Below are 22,442 nucleotides of genomic sequence, written 5' to 3' on the forward strand. Positions count from 1 at the left end.
GGAGGCTGTACTGGAACTCGCTCTGGCCTCCAACTCACAGAGATCCGCCTGCCTCTGCCTCCTGAGTGCTGGGATTAAAGGTGTGCGCCACCACCGCCTGGCTTGTTTGCTTGCTTTTTGAGACAGAATCTCATGGACCCCAGGCTGGTCTTGAACTTCTGATCCTCCTGCTTCTGCTTCTACAGTGCTGGAATTAGAGGAATGTGCCACCACAGCAAGTCAACTTTGTGTTCTGTCTAGAGTCCAGGGCTTTACCCATGCTAGGCAAGCACTAGACCAACTGAGTCACATCTCCAGTCCCCAGGCTGATTTTTAAAAAAATAATTTTATTCTTATTTTATGTGCATTGGCGTTTTGCCTGCGTGCCTGTCTGTGTGAGGGTTTTGGGTCTTGGAGTTAACGGACAGTTGTGAACTGCCGCGTGAGTGCTGGGAATCGAACCCCATCCTCTGGAAGAACAGTCTTAATCACTAAGCCATCTCTCCAGCAGCCCCCAGGTTGATTTTTTTTAAGTGTTAAGAGCAGAGTGAAATCAGAGCATGAGATCTTAAACCAGAACATTCCTGCCTTTCCTTATTCAGTAGTCCCAAATTTCTCTTTAAAACAGAACTAACCTGCTATCCCTCGTCTCTTTTTCCACGCACGTATTCAGCAAACACCCTCACTGTTAACGTGTCGGTGTTAGTCTTCATGTTTAACTTTAGCAGTGTACATTTTATAAAATTGGATTCACCAGAGTTTATAATATATAAGTATATATAACACAATTGTACATAATGCATAATATAATAAAATTATGTATATGATTTTATTGTCTTTTGGGGGTAATTGTTTTCCTATTTAGAATAAAGTTCTCACTTTATCTCTTCTGCTCAGTTTCATTTTGAATTCTGTTTTCTCAGTATTAAGATGACAAGCCTGCTTCATCCAGTAGCTGATGGAAGCAGAGGCAGACACCCACAGCTAAGCAGTGAGCTGAACTCCTGGAGCCCAGTTGCAGAGAGGGAGGAGTGATGAGCAAAGGAGTCAAGACCAGGCTGGGGAAACCCACAGAAACAGCTGACCTGAACAGGGGGGAGCTCATGGACCCCAGACTTATGGCTGAGAGGCCAGCATGGGACTGATCCAGACCCCCTAGAATGTGGGTGTCAGTGAGGAGGCCTGGGCAGTTTATGGGGCCTCTGGTAGTGGATCAGTATTTATCCCTAGTGCACAAATGGGCTTTGGGAGCCCATTGCCCATGGAGGGATGCTCTCTCAGCCTAGACATGTGGAGGAGGGCCCAGGTCCTGCCCCAAATGATGTGACAGACTTTGATGATCTCTCATGGAAGGCCTCCCCCTCCCTGGGGAGTGGATGGGGGATGGGATGGGGGTCAGTGGGAAGTATGGGAGGATGGAAGGGAGAGGGAATTGGAATTGATATGTAAAATAAGAATGTTTCTACTCTAAATAAAAATGTACTTTAAAAAAAAAGTGCCTAGCCTGCTGGCTTCCTGCTCTGTTGGAAGCCTACTGCTCCTCCCCCACCCCATTAACTTGGAGGCTTTTTACCATCCATCTGCTTTTAGGTGGGGCCTGTCCTTAAAGATAGATTTTGATTCTCAATCAATTCAACTAACCAGTGTCTTTTGATTGGAAGTTGAAACTATTAATATAAAACTTGTTATTGAAAAGTGTTTGGGGGCTGGAGAAATGGCTCAGCGGTTAAGAGCACTGACTGTTCTTCCAGAAGACCAGGGTTCAATTCCCAGCACCCACGTGGCAGCTCACATATGTCTGTAATCCTGACCTCTGACATCCTCACACAGATATACATACAGGCAAAATACCAATGCAAATGAAATAAAAATTCTAAAACAAAAGCAACAAATGCTCTTTGTTCTTAAAAAAAAACAAACAATAATAATTATAAATAAAAAACTGCTTATTGTAGTCATTTTATTTTTTAATGTTTTTGTTTTCTGTTTGTTTGGTTTGCTTTTTTTTGTTTTGAGACAGGGTTTCTTTGTGTAGCCCTGGCTGTCTTAGAACTCTGTATATAGACCAGGCTGGCCTTGAACTCACAAAGATCCTCCTGTCTCTGCCTCCCAGGTGCTGGTATTAAAGACTTGTGCCACCAGGGCTAGCAATATTTTGTTATTTTTAAATTATGGAAGTGTACATGTATGTGGGTATGTATACATAAGTGCAGGTTCCCAAAGAGGCTTGAGTCATTGGGTTCCTTGGAGTGTGCATCACAGGTAGTTTTTGACCTGGGTACAGGAAACAAAGCTATGGTCCTCTGTACCCAATACTCAGTACTCAGTCCTAACTTCAGGACCTTGTTTTCAGCATTTACTTTCCCGTTAGCACTTCCAGTCACATGGGGGCACACATAATGTGGAAACTGAGGCAAGGGGATTACTGTCAACTACAGGCTAGTTTGTGCAGCAAAAGGAGACCCTGTCTCAAAAGAATAAACAAACCAGCACCCACAGGGACAGCAGCAGAAGCCCAACTTCCAGCCTTGTGGGATGACTCACCCCTGCGTCCCAGGTGACTGAGGCAGACTGAGAGCTGGAAGTCTACCGGGGCTGCAGAGTGAGTGCATCCCAAACAAACCAACAAGAAATCTGAGAGAGGGCAAGGGGAAGGTACTTGGGATGTGTTGGTGGGAGAAAGGGAAGGAGGGGAAATGATGTAAGTATATTATATTGATGTAATTATCGTGAAATTTTATAATTTCAGAAAGTTCAAAACTAACTTAGAAAATAGAGGAGCTGGAGAGTTGGCTAAGCTGCCCTTCCCGGGGATCTGAGTTCAAGTTCTAGTACCCACGGGTCAGCCAACAACCACCTGCAAGTCTAATTCCTAGGGATCCAAGCCCCCAGCTTCTGGGTGCTACATGCAGACAGACGCACAGGGTAAATACCCCAAACCAAGCCAGTAGTAAAATCAAAGCCAAACAAAGGGCAGCGAAGTAAATTCGGCACTGAGGTAGAGACTGATGGGGTGGCTAAGGGCCCGCCCGGTGCCTACTGCATGTTCTTGAGGGTTAGGGTTCACCCTCAGTAACCATTCTGCATTTACGTCCACCCGTCCACCCACGTATGCTACCACAGGGCAAAGTGCGTTTGGGAAGGCGTGTCTGCGTGTGTGTACTTGCAGAAGAGGTCATCCTTAGATGTTATTCTTCAGGTGCCAGCCGCCTTGACATTTGTATTATTAAAATTAGACGTACGTACGCATGTATGTTTGGGAATGTATGTATGTGCCACTCTTTACCTGTGGAGGTCAGAAGATGACCTATGGGAGTCAGTTCTCTCCTTCCACTCAGTGGGTCCAGGGGATTGAACTCAGATCGTCATGTTGGGCAGCAAGCACCTGTGCATGCTCAGCCAATTACTGACCCCCCCATTTGTTTGTTTGTTTGTGCCACACACTTCTCCCTTTAAATCGCCTCAGCTTGTAGCTGCACAAATTACGGTACATGGGATTGGGATGAAGTAAGTTAATTTTATTGAAGAGAAGATCGCTTACATGAGAAACCGCTATCCCAGGGTCAGCGCTCCGAGCAAGCAGTCTCAGCTCTCTCCAAGACCCAACCAGAACCCCAAGAGAGCTGCCTCTCCCCAGGTCTTTATTCCACACCCCAGGCATGCACTGTGACCACACCCAAATGGGCGTGGTCAGCGCCGCAAGTGCCTAGTAAGATCTCTCCCTATATCAGCTCACTGGAATGGCTTTCTTACACACTGATTATTTCAGCCAAGTCTGAACCGATAGCCCCTCTGGATCAGTTGTCTCCTGACATCATTTTGTCCTTTCATATCAGCGTGAAATGCATTCAGGCATCCCAATTCCAGACAGTTTGGAAGTATAGGATGAAATGTCTTTCGAGAGACCCGTGCAATGTCCTCAACACTGTAAGGTTTCTCCTTCAAATCTTCCTTGACTACAGATTCACTTATCTTTCTGAAAATATAAATCTCAGCCCACACTCCAGTGGGAGTGCAAGCTTGTACAGCCTCTTTGGAAATCGATGTCACTTTCTCAGAAAACTGGAAATCAATCTACCTCAAGACCCAGCAGGGATGAACACTCACACCACAAAGACATCTGTTCAACTATGTTCACAGCAGAACCTGGAAACACACAGACATCATGTTATAAATGTTGGTAACAGACATATTGTGTGTGCATACTTGTAGCGGTGGCAGGTGAATATTCAGGTTAAGTAGGATTTTTTTTCTCTCTATGAACGTTACCTAGTACCAGGGGTTATGAATGTATCACTTATGTGTGTGTGTTCACAAACTATAATGGGGGCATGTTCTGGAAATATGTGCTATGGTTTGGGATTTGGAGCGGAGACTTTTGCATGGTGTCTTCATTAGGATTTGTATTGCTGTGAAGAGACACCATGGCCGCAGCAACTCTTACAAAGGAAATCATTTAATTAGGGTGCCTTACAGTTCAGAGGTTCAGTCAATCGTCATCATGGCAGTGTGCAGGCAGACATGGCGCTGGCTACATCTTGACATTCAGGCAACAGGGGCTGGCTTTGGAGACAAATGATGCTCATCTCTTCCCAGCTCTGTGTTCGGTAGCAGCAGACTGGGAGGTTGACATTGGTCTTGTTGGCATTATTTAGTGTAAGAATCAAATCTCACCTCTCTTCCCTGTAGGATATCTTAATATTTACTGGAGTGTGTGTGTGTGTGTGTGTGTGTGTGTACACATGCATCCATGTGTGAAATACATATAACCGCATGTTTTTTGGAGATCATTCAAGCACAATGAGTTCACCTGTGTGGGAGGTCTATGCAAATCGTTATTGGTCCATCAGGATATTGGCCCTGGTCTTTAAGGTCAAGGAGTTCTCTTCGGCGTTGAGATTAGGCTCTCCTTTATTGAGACAGATTGAGAGATGTCTGTATCATGGGCATGTAGGTGCTCCTTCAAAGTTTGTGTGGTTGTGGGATGTGGGCATCTGATTGCACAAGTGATAGGAAGATGACTTGCAGAGTATATAACTTCTGTGGTGTGTCATCTGTTTGATGGGACGCAGTCACAAAATTGTGTTCTTTGGCAGGGATTTGAGTGAACTAAGTCCTCTTATAAGTCAGTCCTCCTTGAGATTACCTAAGGTCCTCCTGGACTCCTCTATGGCAGAGACCTGTTTCCTAGAGTATACCCATTGAAAGCCTTCAGACTTGTGTTTTCACTGCCACCTGCCCCCTTCATGTTTGGTGAGTACCACCGGGTGTGTGCAGTCATCTGTGTCTCTAGTTTTGAACCAATATGTCCCCATGGAGCCTGAGGCTTCAGAGGCTAGATACAACCTCCAAGAGTCCCTTACCCAAGAAAAAGGCTTTGCTTTGTATTTGGGAAGTCATATTTTTCACTGGCCATGCTTAAAAGAAGCATGGCGCCGGGCGTTGGTGGCGCGCGCCTTTAATCCCAGCACTTGGGAGGCAGAGGCAGGCGGATCTCTGTGAGTTTGAGGCCAGCCTGGTCTACAGAGCTAGTTCCAGGACAGTCTCCAAAACAACACAGAGAAACCCTGTCTCGAAAAACCAAAAAAAAAAAAAAAAAAAAAGAAGCATGGCTAGGAAGACATCTAGCTATGGGTAGCTCAACTCATTGTTGTGTTTTCCCAACCTGCATTCCAAATTTCTTTAATTTCTCCACTCCAGAGAATGGTTGACCATGGAAGGGTGTGGATCTCAAACTTTGACATTATAATGCCTCCTGCCTCTCAGTCTCCTTGACTCATGTTTTCTAAGTCTAGCACTTTGATGCTAGGTCCCTTGTATCAGATCCCTTCTGAAGCACATTCGGCCCTGACAGGCAGCGATGGAGAGATCATTTTGTGAGTGTGGTAGCTTGAATGTAATTGGCCTCCATAATTTTTGGGAGGCTTTGCTGATCAGAGGTTGCAGCTGCCATGGCCTGGCAGCTCTCTGCAACCTCCATAACATGGGAGACTCCCTCTACCTGCCCTTATTTGGAGAGGTCTCTAGGCCAGCAGGCCTGACCTTATACCTGAAAGCTGTCTCTAAGCCTAGATACCTGACTTAGCTCTGGTGTGACCCTTGGCATAGTTCTAGAGCCTGCTAGAGCTCTCCCCCTGCCGCCCATAGGCTAACTATGAGTTGTACTAGGAGCTTTATGATAGGAACTTGCTGTTTAATGCAAATTAGGTGATACCCCAGCCACTGCCCCCAGTCTTTATTACCCCCCCCCTTTGTTTCTGGAATAAAGTGGATCTGGAACACTTAAACTGTCTCTCCAGAGATCTGGCTCCATTGACTCCCAATCTCTCCTGTCTTATGTCTCCCCTCTCTCTTCTATCTCTATTCTGTTAGTCTCTCCTCATCCTTCTCTCTCCTCTTACTGGCCCACTCTTCTCTGTGCTGTCTCCTCTCTCTCTCCTCTTTCTTCTCTCCCTCCTTTCTCACTGCTCAGTCTCCTCCCCCAACTCATTCACCTCCTCTCTCTCTCACCACGTTTCTCTCCCTTCTCCCATCTCACTCCTCTGTCTCACGTTCCCCGTCCTCCCATTCTTCCACCTCTATTCTCTCGCCCCTCTTCTCCCCAGATGACCTTTTACTCCAGTCTTCCCTCTCCTCCACTTCTGTCTCTGTCCTCTCCCCTCCCCTCCATTACTCCTCCCCCTATAGTCTCCTCCCATCTCTCTCTATAGTCTCCTCCCATCTCTATAGTCTCCTCCCATCTCTCTCTCTATAGTCTCCTCCCATCTCTCCTCTCTCTATAGTCTCCTCCCATCTCTATAGTCTCCTCCCATCTCTCTCTATAGTCTCCTCCCATCTCTCTCTATAGTCTCCTCCCATCTCTCGCTATAGTCTCCTCCCATCTCTCCTCCCTCTGTAGTCTCCTCCCATCTCTATAGTCTCCTCCCATCTCTATAGTCTCCTCCCATCTCTATAGTCTCCTCCCATCTCTCTCTCTCTATAGTCTCCTCCCATCTCTCTCTCTCTATAGTCTCCTCCCATCTCTCTCTATAGTCTCCTCCCATCTCTCTCTATAGTCTCCTCCCATCTCTCTCTATAGTCTCCTCCCATCTCTCTCTCTATAGTCTCCTCCCATCTCTCTCTATAGTCTCCTCCCATCTCTCTCTATAGTCTCCTCCCATCTCTCTCTATAGTCTCCTCCCATCTCTCTCTCTCTATAGTCTCCTCCCATCTCTCTCTCTCTATAGTCTCCTCCCATCTCTCTCTATAGTCTCCTCCCATCTCTCCTCTCTCTATAGTCTCCTCCCATCTCTCTCTATAGTCTCCTCCCATCTCTCTCTATAGTCTCCTCCCATCTCTCCTCTCTCTATAGTCTCCTCCCATCTCTCCTCTCTCTATAGTCTCCTCCCATCTCTCTCTATAGTCTCCTCCCATCTCTCTATAGTCTCCTCCCATCTCTCTCTATAGTCTCCTCCCATCTCTCCTCTCTCTATAGTCTCCTCCCATCTCTCTCTATAGTCTCCTCCCATCTCTCCTCTCTCTATAGTCTCCTCCCATCTCTCTCTATAGTCTCCTCCCATCTCTCTCTCTCTCTATAGTCTCCTCCCATCTCTCTCTATAGTCTCCTCCCATCTCTCTCTATAGTCTCCTCCCATCTCTCTCTATAGTCTCCTCCCATCTCTCTCTATAGTCTCCTCCCATCTCTCTCTATAGTCTCCTCCCATCTCTCTCTATAGTCTCCTCCCATCTCTCTCTCTATAGTCTCCTCCCATCTCTCTCTATAGTCTCCTCCCATCTCTCTCTATAGTCTCCTCCCATCTCTCTCTATAGTCTCCTCCCATCTCTCTCCTCTCTTGCTGCCTGTGCCACCTTTCTTTCCTCTCTCTTCCATTACTACCCACTTTCCATGCTTTCTCTCTCCTCTTTCTCTATCTCTCCTAGTTTTTCTCTCTCCTCTCTCTTCTCTTTCTCTGCTGTCTCCTGTCTTTGCCTCTCTTTTGTCCCTCTTTACTCTCCTCTCTCTAACTCTCCCAGCTGTTCATCTTCCCTCACCTCTCTCACTATGTCTCTCACACATCTCTCTGACCTTCTCCTCTCTTCTCTCTCCTCCCTCTCCCCACTCTTTCTTATCTCTCTTTCCCTCTCTCTGCTCTCTCACCTCTCACCTCTCTCATTCTCTTGTCTTTCTCTCCTCTCTCTTTCTCTTCTCTCTCTCTCTTTTTCTGTCTCTCTCTCTCTGTCCCCCCTGTCTCTATTCTCTCTTCTGCTGTTTCTACTCTCTCTTCTATGTCTCTATCTCTTTCCCCTCTGTCCTTTCTCTCCCCACCTCTGTTCTCTCTCTGGATTCTCTGTATCTCATCTCATACCTCTCTCTTCTCTCACCTTCTCTACTCCATCTTGTTTTCTCCTCTATCACTCTTAATCCCATCCTGTCTCTTGTCTCTCTTTCTCCTCCCTGTCTCCTCTTTTCTCTTTGTACATTTATATGGAGAGCAAGGAGAGAGAAGGGAGAGCAAGGAGAGGGATGGGGATGAGAAAGGAGGGAGAGAGGAAAAACAGATATGGGAGGAAAAATAATAGAGAAGAAGGAAAGGGTCTAGAGAGAAGGACGGTGAGAAAGGAGAAAGAGATGAGAGAGTGAGAAAGGGGAAAGAGAAGAGAGATGTTGTAGAAAGAGGGAGAGAGTGAAAAGAAGGGAAAAGGAGAAATGAGTGAGGGGAGAAACAGAGAGAAGCAAAGATAGAGTGACTGAGAGAGGAGAGACATCAGAGAAAGAGAAAGGAGAGAGAAATGAGATCGAGGAGAAACCAAAAAGAGAAAAAAAGAGGGGAACGAGAGGGGCAAAGGGGAAGAGTGAGAAAGAGGCCACGAAGAAAGAGGAGAGATGAATGACAAAGGGAGAGACTGAAAAGAGGGAACAGACAGAAGACAGAATGACAGAAGAGAGAAGAAAGAAAATAAGAGAGATGGATAATTGGAGAAAAGGGAGGAGAGGGGGCAATGAAATGTGGGAAAGAGTGGGGGACACTGTAAGGAGAGAGAGAGTTGGGAGAGAGAGAAAGGAGACAAACAGAAGAAGAAGGAAGAGAGAGGAGAAAGAAATGGGAGGTGAGAAGGAAAAGTAGGTAGAAGAGACAGGGAAAGAAAAGAGGAAAGGGGAAGGAGAGGAGAGACAGAGGAAAGTGGGGGGAGAGAGAGGAGAGAGAGAGAGGAAAGGAGGAGAGAGAAGAGTCCTAAGGGAGACAGATGCCAGAGGGAAGAGAGAAGAGGGAGGGGGAAGGGAAAGAGAAGAGCCAGGAGATAGATGCATGGTAAAACGGAGAGAATGGACAGAGGGAAGAGACAGGGCAGAAGGCGGCAGAGAGAGGAGACAACGATGAGAGGGAAAGAGGAAAGGGAGGCGAAAGTTTAGAAAAGAAGAGAGGAGATGTGGGAAGAGGCAGTGGGGGAAGGAAGGAGGGAAGTGAGGGAGAAGGAGACAGAGCAGTGAGAGACAGGTAAGACTGAGGGGGAGAGATGAGACACAGAAAAGGTTGGGAGAGAAAGGAGAGGAACGAGATTACAGACAGGAAAGAAGAGAGAAGAGAGGGGGAGACAGAGAGGAATGAGAAAGGAGGAGAGAGAGGGGAGAGAAAGAGAGAGGAGAGCAGGAGAGAATAGAGAGAGAACAGAATGAGAGACTGGGGAGGGAAAGAAGAGAGTGGGAGACTTAGTGCTATGAACTTTCCTCTTAGCACTGCTTTCACAGTGTCCCATAGGTTTGCGTATGTTGTGCCTTCATTCTCATTGAATTCCAGGAAGTCTTTAATTTCTTTTTTTATTTCTTCCTTTACCCAGGGATGGTGCAATTGAGCATTGTCCAATTTCCATGAGTTTGTAGGGTTTCTGCGAATTGTGTTATTGTTGAATTCTAATTTTAATGCATGGTGGTCTGAGAGGATACAGAGGGTTATTCCAATTTTTTTTTGTATCTGTGGAGATTTGCTATGTTTCCTATTATGTGGCGCCCAGAAGAAGGTATATCCCTTTGTGTTTGGGTGGAATGTTCTATAGATGTCTGTTAAACCCAGTTGGGTCATAACTTCTATTAGTTCTTTTGTTTCTTTGTTAAGTTTCTGTCTGGTGGTCCTGTCTAGTGGTGAGAGCGGAGTGTTGAAGTCTCCCACTTTTAGTGTGTGCGATTTTATGTGCAATTTGAGCTTTAGTAATGTTTCTTTCACAAATGTAGGTGCCTTTGTATTTGGGGCATAGATGTTTAAAATTGAGACTTCATCTTGATGGACTTTTCCTTTAATGAATATGAAGTGTCCTTCTTCATCTCTTTTGATTGATATTCACTGACTCCACATCTGACAGAGGGCTGATCTCCAAAATTTACAAAGAACTCAAGAAGCTAGTCTCCAAAACACCAAAGGATCCAATCAAAGAGTGGGGTACAGAACTAAACAGAGAATTCTCAATAGAGGAGGCTAAAATGGCCAAGAGACACTTAAGAAAATGCTCAACATCCTTAGCCATCAGGGAAATGCAAATCAAAACAACTCTGAGATACCATCTTACTCCTGTCAGAATGGCTAAAATCAAAAACACCGAAGACAATTTATGCTAGAGAGGATGTGGAGAAAGGGGAACACTCCTCCACTGCTGGTGGGAGTGCCGACTCATACAGCCACTTTGGAAAGCTGTATGGAGAGTCCTCAGGAAAATGGGAATCAATCTACCACAAGACCCAGCAATTCCACTCTTAGGCATATATCCAAAGGAGGCAAATTCATACAACAAGGGCATCTGCTCCACTATGTTCATAGCAGCATTATTTGTAATAGCCAGAACCTGGAAGCAACCTAGATACCCCTCAACTGAACAGTGGATAGAGAAAAGGTGGTACATTTACACAATGGAGTATATTACTCAGCAGAAAAAAACAATGGAATCTTGAAATTCGCAGGTAAATGGATAGCACTGGAAGAAACCATCCTGAGTGAGGTAACCCAGGCACAAAAAGACAAACATGGTATGTACTCACTCATATATAGATTTTAAACATGGATCAGGAGAGTGCCAGTCTGCACTTCCACTGACAGAGAGTCTGGGAAACAGGAAAGAACCTAAAAAGTGTACATGGTACCCAAGAGAAGAGAAATGAGGCAAGATCCTCTGAACAGATGGGGAACACGGCGAGGGGTCGGGGGGAGGGGGACCTGGGAAATAGAGAGGGGGAGAAGTGGAAGAGAGAGTAGGTCGTGGAGGAACAGGAAGGTCGACTGGGGGGGGTAGGATAGGGGGGAGAGGGAATCATAGGTTAGAAGACAGATCAGGCACCATTGTGAACTCTAGTGATCTAAACGGATGACACCAACTGGCAAGCTAAGTAATAGTGTAGAGACCACCTCGAATGCCTATTCCTGATAGTGAACTTGATGTCTATAAACATCCTGGAGCCTTCATCCAGTGCAGGGGCAAACACCCACAGTTACATACTGAACAGAACCCAAGGAACCCAGCAACAGAGAGAGAGGAGCGAAGAGCAAATTGGCAAAGAATGGGCTGGCGAAACCAGCAGAGACAGCTGATCCGAACGGGGAGAGCTCTTGGACCCCAGACCGACAGCTGGGAGGCCAGCATGGGACCCATCCAGACCTCCTGAATGTAAGAGTCAATGAGGAGGCCTGGGCTACCTATGGGGTCCTGAGCAGTGGCTCAGTGTCTATCCCTGGAATACAAACAATCATTGTGTGTCCATAACACAAATAGGGTTGCTCTCTCTGCCTGGATTCTTAGGGGAGTGCCTGGACCCTGCCCTGAGTGAAATGATAGACTCTAGATATCCCCTATGCAGAAGGAAGTGGCAATAGGGTGAGAGGATGGGGGGGTGGGGGGTGCGGGAGGAGGGGAGGGAGGGGGAACTGGGATTGATATGTAAAACAAGCTATTTAAAATGAAAATAAAAAAAAGAAGAGAGCGGGAGAGAGAAGTGGGGAAGGGTGAGTGGGAGAAGAGAAAGGAGAGAGCAGGAAAATGAGAGAGAATGGAGGGAGCGCAGGGAGAGATGGGAAGAGGCAAAGAGAGGGGTCTGTAAGGGGGTGGGAGAAAGGGACACAGGAGGGAGTGGGAGAGGCGAGGGAGTGGGTGAAGAGAGACAGGACCAAGGTGGGCAGCCTCCTCCCTGTAGCTTTTCTCCAGTATCTCCCTCTCCTCTCTTCCTCTCGGGTCTCTTCTCTCCCCTCTCCTCTCTCCTCTCTTCCTCTCTTCTCTCTCCTCTCTCCCCTCCCCTCCCCCCTCTCCTCTCTCCTCTCTTCCTCTCTTCTCTCTCCTCCTCTCTCTCTTTGCTCAATCTCTGCTGTCTCAACATTTTCTTCTCCTCCTCCTTCTTCCTCTTCTTCTCTCTCTCTCTCTGTCTCTCGTTTCACTCCCCTCTCTTCTCTATCTCTCTCCTCTTCCACACTTTTCTTTCTTCTCTATTTTCTTTTCTCTCACCTGGCCCATTTCCCACCTTCTCCCTCCTGTCTCTACTCTTTCTACGTTCTCCCTCCCTCTCTCTGCTCACTGCCTCCTCGCTCTCCCCCCCTCCTCTCTCTCCTCCCTCTATCTTCTGTCTCTCTTTCTCTCTATATTTGTCTGTCTCTCTGCTCTCACTCTCTGGTCTCTTGCACTTTCTCCCATCTCTCTTGATCTTCTTTCTGCACTTCTCTCTTGTCTCACCCTTTTTCTCATCTCATTCTTATGTCTATCATCAATCCTTGTCGTGGTCTCTCTGTCTCTTCCCTCTCCTCCATCTCTCTATTTTCTCTTCTCTCACTCTCTACGCTCTTCCCTGACTCTTTCCCCTCCATCTCCTCTGCCCGTCTCTCTTCCTCCCTGTCTCTGTCTACTCTCTCGTGTCTCCTTCTTTCTCCCATCTCTTTCCTCTGTCTCTTCTCTCCCCTCTAGAGCTCCACTGTGTATCTTATACTACACTCTCATTCCTCTCTATTCATCCTCTTCCTCTTATCGTCCTTGCTTCTCTCTCTTCATTCTGCCTCTTGCGGTGATATATTATTTATGATTTAGTAAAGCTTGCCTGAGGATTCAGAAAGCAAAGTCAGCCTCAAACTATAGAGATCAGGCAGTGGTGATACACACCTTTAATCCCAGCAGCCAGAAGCTAGGAGGTGGTGCTACACACCTTTAATCCTAGGATTCAGGATTAAAAGGTAGATGGATCTCACCCAGATCTGCACAAAATTGATCCAGTGTTAAAGAGAAACATCTCACACAAAGATGACCTCAGCATCTGGGATCATGCACCTTTAATCTCACCACTAGAGGGGTTCAGTAATCATTATCAACATTCATTCTCCAGCCACATTGAGGATAAGAAGACATTGAAATCTCAGGATTCTCCAGCCATGCTTAGGAGAGGCTTCAGTCTGAGGTTTGGTGGAGCCAGGATCACATTTCAGTCTGAGGTAGAGTGAGAGCTGGTATCCAGCAGCTTCACTTTTCTGATCTTCGGAAGCTTGAACCCCAATATCAGTCTCTGGGTCTTTTTTTTTTTTGTGTTACACTCTCTTTTCTGACATTCTGTTTCTTCTTCTTCTTCTTCTTCTTCTTCTTCTTCTTCTTCTTCTTCTTCTTCTTCTTCCTCCTCCTCCTCCTCCCTCCCTCCCTCCCTCCCTCCCTCCCTCTCTCTCTCTCTCTCTCTCTCTCTCTCTCTCTCTCTCTCACTCTCTCTCTGTTCTCTCTCCACTCTCTTCCTACCTCTCTCCCCTCCTCCTTGTCATCAACTTCTTTTTCTTATTGTCACTCTTATTCCTCCCCCACCACTCCTGTAATATTGAGTCCAGGTGAAAGTCTTTAACCAATATTTCCATGTGTGCTCCAACACTAGCACACCTATGTAAACCACTGCTCATGACCACGCACGTGCGGCAATTCACTAGTAAGTGTGAAGACGCTAAGTGTGTACACACAGTGTGCACTTGTGTAAATCACTGTTCATGACCATGTACCTGTGGTGACACACTAGTAAGTGTGACAATGCTGACTAAGTGTGTACACACAGTGTGCACTGTGTAAAGCACTGCTCATGACCATGCACGTGTGGTGACACACTAGTAAGTGTGACAATGCTGACTAAGTGTGTACACACAGTGTGCACTGTGCAAACTGCTCTTGCAGTAGCACTTCAACACCGCGGTTCGCTGGAGTGGCACGTCAGAGAGTGCGCCGATTCCTAGTGGGCCTGTGATCGGTGCCGCCCCTGCACGTCTGCGTGTGCTGCACGAGAGGTGCGAGCATTCTGGCTGCTGGACCTTCACTTCCGCTGCCCGGCATGCTTGTCCGCCTCAGTGAGCAGCTTTACTCCTCAAGAGGTGCACTCTGCTGCTCTGGCTCAGGCATGTGGAAATCTGTACACGTGCAGGACGCCTGTGTGTGTGCTTTGGTGTGAGTGCACATCATCTTACGCTGCAGTTGAAGTGCCTCGGGATCCGCAAAGGCGCCATTGTGCGGCGCTGGAGTAGTAGATGCCTGTGAGCTGCTGGCTTGCGCATTCAGATGTCGTCAGGTGCTAGCACATTTTCGCGCGCTCCTTTCTGACACTTCCCCGAGTGCTGGTGTCACATGCCCACGCGTCCTGCTATGGCATTAGGTGTGTTTACATGTCAATGGTAATGCGTACGTGTAGTGTTGCACTCTGACAGACATGTTAGCTGCTTTCTGACAGTGGGCACGGTCACTCCTACAATACCGAGTCCATGGGCACTCCTTCACTTATAGTCCCACGTGTGCAGTTGTACTAGCAACCCGTGTAGACTGCGGTCAGTGAATACCCGTGTGCTCCGATGGACTAGCAGGCCCGTGTAAACACCAATACCGGGACATCAGTGAACCCGGCTCTGCTTCTGCACTAGCGACTACGTTATCCTGGTGTGCTGCTCTTAGAATATTCTCGTCCATGCTCTTCCCTGGTAAATCTGCAACCACTTCTATTACATTACATCAGTGTCTTAGCTCGGGTTTCTATTGCTGCAATGAAACATCATAACCAAAAAAAAAAAAAAAAAAAGCACGTTGGGGAGGAAAGAGTTTATTTGGTGTAGACTAATTGCTGTTCATCATTAGGGGGAATTCAGGGCAGGAACTCAAGCAAGCAGGGCAGGAACCTGGAGGCAGGAGCTGATGCAGAGGCCATGGAGGGGTGCCGGTTACTGGCTTGCTCAGCCTGCTTCCTTATAGAACCCAGGACCACTACTCCATGGATGGAACCATCCCATTGATGGAGCCTCTCCCATCAATCACTAATTAAGAAAATGATTTAGAGGCAGACCTGTCAGAGGCATTTTCTCAGTTGCTCCTGAGTTACCTCTTCAGTGTACATCGTGTCTGCAGGACAACCATTTCTGCCGTTTTACCGTTACTTCTGTCTTCCCTTTTTCGCTTGTCAGAGGCATTTTCTCAGTTGCCCCTGAGTTACCTCTTCAGCGTGCATCGTGTCTGCAGGACAACCATTTCTGCCATTTTACTGTTACTTCTGTCTTCCCTTGTCCATCCCATGACACTGTTCTATCCTGAAACCTTGCACTATTGTTATAGGTCGGGCTGTCCAGAGCTGTCAAGTACGTCCATTTACTGTGAATGCCCATTAGGTTACTACGTTGCAGTGCTAGTGTATCCATTTTTTCCAAAGATGTCAATGTGTATCGTTTTGGTAAACAGTAGCATTGCTGTCCTGCTAACGTATTCATGTGAAGTAATGTACGAGTGTGTCCTTGTGTGCTCCTGTCTAGTGCTTCCCTGAGGGCTGTTGTCATCAGTCCGTGAGCCCTGCTGTGGCATGACATCCTTGCGTTTCTGTAACAGTGCATCTGTGTAAGACTGCACTCAGATGCCCATGGATGCTGCTTTATGAGAACATGAGTGACTATTCCTGTAATGGTGACTACATATGCTGTTAGTGTCAACAATGGGCATTCCTCCATCCTTCTGTAGCAGTATAGATGAGATGTGTGTGCTTCTGTTGTGGTACCTCTGCGGGTGTGTGTGTGTGTGTGTGTGTGTGTGTGTGTGTGTGTGTGTGTGTGTGTAATAATACATCTCCGTGTCCTGTTGCAGGAGTACAGCCCTGTATGTGTTCATGGATACCCACCCGTACTGCTCTACTAGTACACGCATACACACTTATACTAGCATTGTTCACGTCTGTGCTTCTGCACGAGTACTCACGCACACTGCTTTCTTAGACATCTACGATCGCGGCTGTTCCCGGACATCTGTGTGCAGCGCGCTAGTAGCACAGCCGTCCCTGCTGCTGTCCTGCAGCTCCCATTTACCCTGCGTACTTGCCCCTCCTGGCGCCCTGCTCCGGTCCTCAAAGCGTGCACTGTATGTGTTCAGGCGTGTGCAAAGCTGCACCCTGGGCACGGGTCTCTGCCCTTTTCCCCATTAAATACGGCTCTGGGCATGGCTGTCTGCCATTTTTCTCGAGTGGTGCCCTTTGGCACAGGTGTCTGTGAGTTTTCTGATTAGCTGCACCCCTGAACACAAGTCCACACTATTCCTGATAATCAGCCACACACCTGGACACTGCTTGGCTCCCATGTTTCCTGATTAGCTGCACACCTGGGCACAAGTGTCATCCCTTTCCAAAATAGATGAGTCCTGGAAACATCTGCCAGGGTCTTTCCTGATTAGTTGTCCCTCTGGGCACAGGGTGTCATGTGATGGCGTGAGCACTCCTATGCACACGTGTGCCATGTCCCAGCACTGTCATGTGGTGACAGAGGCACGCCTCTTCACACACATGATGTGTCCCTAGCACAGTCACATGTCAAGTTGGGCACACCTTTTCACAAGTACGCCAGGTCCCATTCTGTGGAGACTAGTGCATGCGTGTTCACACATGTCACATCCCAGTGGCCCTGCATTGATGGTGTGGGCAGGCCTGTTCACATGTATGACTTGTCTCAGTGCAAGTGATGTGAACACATCTGCAGCATGACCGCCATGTCTTAATACCATCACTTGGCATCTTGGGCATGGCTGTTCACACACGTGCCAAGCCCCAGCACCGCCAGGTCAGGCAGCACGGGTGGGCCTACTCATACGCATAATGCTTCCTAGAGCCATCCCTTGGCAGCACAACATGCTTGTTAACACGTATGCTGTGTCCCAGCATAATGCCGTAACAGTGTGGGCATGCCTATTCACATGTGGCTTCCCAGGGCTGCCCTGTGGTGGTGTGGGCATGCCGGTTCACACACAAGCGATGTCCCAGCAACATCCCATCGCTTCCACAGGTACCCCTGTTCACACGTGTTCCATATCACAGTGCAGGCACACCAATCTACACATGTCGTGTCTCAACACTGTCACATGGTGACACGGGCGTGTTTGTTCATGCATGTGCTATGTCCCAGCTCAATCCCTTGCTGACATGTGCATACTTACACATACACATGCTGTGTTTCGTTAACATCCCTAGCAATGTGGGCATGTCTATCCACATGCATGTGGTTTATCAGTGCAGGTCTGTGGTGGCTTGGCCACCCGTACTCACATACACACCATACCATGTCCTAGCGACGTCATGGGCACACCTGTCCATACAAGTGCCAGGTCCCACCACTGTCACGATAACACAGGGATGCCTGTTCACACATGCTGTGTCCCTGCACCATCACGTGGTGGCACAGGCGTGCCTTTTTACATGCATGTTGTATGTGTGTGTATGGCTTGCTGTACCCCAGTACAATCCCACATCAGTGTGGGGCGCCAACTCAAATGAATGCTGTGTTCCAGGGTCATTCACTGAGGGCATGGGCTGATCTGCTCACACGTGCCGTATGCCAGCACCTTTCCTTGGTGAACAAACATGCATGGTTCTAAGAGCCCAGTTTGGGTTCTAGAAACTGAACTTGAGTCCTCCGCAAGAACAATACACACTCTTAACCACTATACCATCTCCCCAGCCTTTGAACTGTTTTTTACTTTCATTACTTATTTATTTGTGTACAAGCGCCTTGCTAAACCACCTCGTCAGTTCCTTGAGTGGGTATTAATAGCTTTGAAGGAGCAGTTTGAGACTGTGGCAGAACTCAACAAGATGTAGACACCGGTCAGGCTGGCGGTACAAGCCCGCAATTCTAGTTACTCTGGAGACTGAGGGAGGAGGAAAGCAAGTTAAAGGCCTGACGGAGAGACAGATTAAGTTCGCGGTCAGTCTAGCCAATTTAATGAACACCTGTGCCAAAAAACTTAACAAAAGGCACTCAGTCAGAGACCACCTAAATAGAGAGCAGGCTGAACTATGACAGTTGCTTTTAGAAGCCAGAGAATCAAAGGATGACGTGAGAAAGGAAAACAGTATGAAGGAAGAGGGCTTGAGGCTGTGTAGTCAGGAGTTACTGTCGTCTTCCCAAGCAGTTGGCTCATAGCCATGCATGTCAGAAATAATCGCTTATGATCTCCACTTTTTTTCTTTTTTTTCTTTTTTTGCGGGGGGGGGGGTTGAGACAGGGTTTCTCTGTGACTTTGGAGGCTGTCCTGGAACTCGCTCTGTAGACCAGGGTGACCTCGAACGCACAGGGATCCACTTGCCTCTGCTCCCGAGTGCTGGGATTAAAGGCGTGCGCCACCACCGCCCGGCGATGACTTCCATTTACTTTCTACAGAATCACAAAACTTCACTTCCAAATGACCTTCTGGGGCGAGGAGCTCGCCATCACTTAGCAGACAAAAAAAAATTTTTTTGTAGCAGCATCTTGGCAAAGGCAAAGGCATAAACTCTACAAACTTCCACGACAAGCAAAACCACATCCCACCCCTCTCTTCGTAATCCGGAAGACTCCCTCAGAAGTGGAGATGCCTTCGCCAACTGCTTGCACAGAGCCCGATCCAAGAGGGTGTTCGGCGCCCGCGGGGATCAGTCAACTCCAGCAACCCCAGGACGCCAAGACCTCGGCACAGCGAGGGGAGGAGGGCATGAAGGCGGACACCGCGGGCTCCTGGGGCCGCCACAAAATCCTACTCCTTTCCTCCCGGCGCGTCGCAACGACCCCACCTCCGGGGTAAAAAATGCAACCGAGCGCTTTCCGATGAGGCAAAAGCGTGGAACCCTTCATCTTCTCGGTCCCCAAGAAGAAATGGCATAACAGTCTTCGGACTGGACTGCGGAGGAGCAGGAGGAGGAGAAGGAGCAGGAGCAGGAGGAGCCGGAGCAGGAGCAGGAGCAGGAGGAGGAGGAGGAGCAGGAGGAGGAGGAGGAGCAGGAGCAGGAGCAGGAGGAGGAGGAGGAGCAGGAGCAGGAGCAGGAGGAGCAGGAGCAGGAGGAGCAGTAGGAGGAGGAGGAGGAAGCCCGCGTCGGGTCCCCCAGGCCCCGCCCTCCCAGGGCAGGGAACTACATTTCCCAGGGGCTTCTGTGGGTGCGAGAGGCGGGACCGACGGCCTTCCTGCTCTCTGCTGGCGAGGAGTGGCTGCCGGGGAGAGGGGCGGGGTCTGTGGCAGCCAGTGAGCGAGCGTCTCGTTACGGCGGCGGAAGCGGCGGCGCTGGAGTGAGAGGTGGGAGGGGGGGGAACAGAGTGCTATCGGTCCGGCGGCGACTGCGGGTCCGGAGCCCGAGGACATCGGCCCCCCCACCCCAGGCGGAGAGCGCACGGGAGCAAGCTAGAGGCGGCGTGGCCGCGCCCAGGTAATGGCGGAACGAGAGCCGGGAGGGAGGGAGGGGAGGGGTCGAGGGGGCGGGACTGCACGGCCAGCCCCGGCGCTCGTCCCCGGGGAAGGACAGAGCCGCACCGCTTTTGCAGCCCCTGGTCCCAGCTCTTTTCGCGAGCTAGGCAGAGCGGTCGTGGCGGCAGGGGCCCCCGGGTGCTCGGTGCTCGGACGGGCGAGAAGCCCCGATGGGGCGGGCAGCCCCGGGCGTGGGGGCGTGGCGGACGCGGGCCTGGGTCGGGAAGGGAAGGCAGCGGGAGGGAGGACGGCCTAGGGAGTTTGGCTGCCGGAGCAGTTTAAAGTGACTCCCCACATCCGGGCCCTGCGCCCGCCGCTTTCAGACCCCGGCCGGGGCGGGGCCTCCCGGGTCCCCGCCCTCCCGGGCCCAGGGATCGCCTCTGCCTTGCCCTTCTATTCGCCGGGCCGAGGAGTTGCGGCTGCTCCCCCGCCCCCGGCGAAGCTGGCACCTCATTGGCTGGCGGCCGGCGGGGTGGGCGGGGGCGGGCCCCCGCAGACCGCGCAGGCAGCTGCGGATTGGTGCCGAGTCCGGTGACGCGCCCCGCGTCCGGCCAATGGGCGGGCCGGGGAGGCCGGGGCAGGTCGGGTGGTGGGAGGACTGCGAGCCGAGCGGCAGCTGTCCGTGGGGGTGAGTGTGGCTGGCGGGCGCGGGCGGGCGGGCTGAAGTCAGGCGGGCCGGGACGCGTTCCGAATCGCGTTCCCTCTGTGCCTGCGGAGCCCCCTCGAGCCCTGCGTGGCGGCCCGCAGATAAGGAAAGGCAACCCTGCCTGCCTGGCGGAGAGGGGAGGCTGCGGAGGACGTTCTCCCTGAGAGGCAGAGCCTCGACACCCGGAGTGTCTGGAAACGCGTGTCCCCGGGTCTCGGAGGAGGCATGGGGCTCGCTGGGGTGGAGGGGAGATCGGCGAAGCCTGACCCCGAAGGGAAACGTGGAAGGCGGCTTTAGAGGCTGCGGGAGAGGTCTGGAAGCCTACCCGTGTCTCGGGTTGGGAAGGGAGTGGGGGGAGCGGTGTTGTCCGTGATGAGGAAGAAAGGAAATCCTTAAATGGAGGCCTTTACGGAAAAGCGTTTGAGGATTCCGCAAGCATCGGGTCTTAACGTGAGGTTTCCAATCCTTTCTTGGGGCTGGGCATTGTGACATACTAATTACGGTTCTGTTTGTCCCGGTGTGAGGCTTGCGTCTCTAAAAGAGCCGCGCTGTTTCCCATTTTTTTCCATAGGTAGCCTATGGTTATGGTAATAGCTAGCATTTGGCAGCCATAGAACATCCAGTGTCTACTTTTTGTTAAGTACAGAGATCCGCCGGGGCGTTGGTGGCTCACGCCTTTAATCCCCGCCCTCGGGAGGCAGAGGCAGGCGGATCTCTGGGTTCGAGGCCAGCCTGGTCTACAAAGAGCGAGTTCCAGGATAAGGATTCAAAGCTTCACAGAGAAATTCTGTCTTGAAAAACCAAAAAGAGAGAGAGAGAGAGAGATCCATAAGTATTTCTGGAAGGTTATAGCATCCTACAAAACTTGTATAAAGGCTGTCATTAATTTAGCCTTCTTAGTACATAAAAAGTCCTCAGTTGGGTGTTTGCACCAATGATCGTAACTCACTGTTTTGGACAGATGAAGCTGTATTTGTGTTCTGAGAGATGTTGTGATTGCTAAAGATGCTTTGATGGCTCAGTGCTGGTTCTGATTTCAGAGCCTGGTAATAATGGACCGACTTGTTTTGCAGGTGGCAATGAGTTCTCAGCAGTTTCCTCGGTTAGGAACCCCTTCCCCTGGACTCAGCCAGGCGCCGTCACAGGTCGCAAACAGTGGTTCCACAGGCTTGATAAACCAAGTTGCCACAGGTGAGACGCGCTACATTTCCTTCATATGCTTACTGTTTTAATAATGATACTATCTTCAAACTAGCAAATTCCTTCTCATGATTATTAGCCTACCGGCTTTGAGGGAGAGATGTGTTAGTGCACTGTTTTAAAATAAGACATAGGCCTGCTTTTTCTAATCATTTTTGTATTCTAGGGTAAGTGAGCAACTTTAGTAACTCGTGCTTATAAGAACCATTTTTAAGTGTGTTACTGTGTTACCATTTGATGAACTCCGTTATAGGTGAGGTGATGGTGGGCCGGAGAACAGTGAGTGGGCGGGGTTTGCAGAAGTAAATAGGGTGTGTCTGTCTGTCTTCATGCACGTGTACTCCCCGGGGCTGTCCACCTTGTTTCCTCATATGCGGTCCCTCCCTCACTGAGTCTGGGACTCTGAGTAACCGAGGCTGACAAGTACTTTATTATTGAGTGAGCTGTTTCCCCAGCCCTAGAAAAGATGGTTGAGGAGTATATATGTGCGTTTGAACTTGGTTTTTATTTGTAATAGGTCCTTTGAGTCCTGTAGATTGGTTGATTCTCATTGGCGAATGATATTGCCTATAACAATAATGGGCTGTGTCTAGAGACATTTGTGGTTGTCACAACTAAGAGGTCCTAAACATCCTGAAATGCACCAGACAAACCACTTCGGCCCTCAAATTATTATCAAAGCCAGTGAGCAATCTTCAAATGTTTTCACTCTGTACTAAGTACATATTGCAAGCTGAAATGGATGAAATGAAACCTTTTCCTGGTCTGTCTCGTCTCGTCACCATCCAGTTCACGTATGCTCTATGGCAATCTGCGGTTGCTTATTCAGCGCCCAAGGCAAAGGCTGCAGTGTCTGTAGTTGTGATTGATTGTGTTCTGTTTCTACTCTTTCCCTCCCCTAACCCTAGCATTGACTCACAGTATAGCCCAG

The 22,442-nt window shown here is 49.2% G+C and overlaps 1 protein-coding gene across 5 annotated transcripts in view; it reads left to right on the forward strand.

Annotated features, from left to right (window-relative positions):
• Positions 1-19,485: 19,485 nt before the first annotated feature.
• Sap130 (Sin3A associated protein 130) overlaps positions 19,486-22,442 on the forward strand; it is a 55,928-nt gene continuing 52,971 nt past the window's right edge. For 3 of the 5 annotated variants that reach the window (XM_021234691.2, XM_013124812.3, XM_005065314.4), the window contains exons 1-2: positions 19,486-19,627; positions 21,385-21,502. In XM_021234691.2, coding sequence (XP_021090350.1) covers positions 21,391-21,502 — 112 coding nt within the window. In that variant the 5' untranslated portion in view covers positions 19,486-19,627; positions 21,385-21,390. Of the gene's footprint in view, positions 19,628-20,249; positions 20,294-20,343; positions 20,623-21,384; positions 21,503-22,442 lie in introns of those variants that run through there. The other 2 variants (XM_013124799.3, XM_005065313.4) reach the window with 2 other exon arrangements.

This window comes from Mesocricetus auratus, unplaced genomic scaffold, assembly GCF_017639785.1.
Source record: "Mesocricetus auratus isolate SY011 unplaced genomic scaffold, BCM_Maur_2.0 Super-Scaffold_100015, whole genome shotgun sequence".
Classification (NCBI taxonomy): domain Eukaryota; kingdom Metazoa; phylum Chordata; class Mammalia; order Rodentia; family Cricetidae; genus Mesocricetus; species Mesocricetus auratus.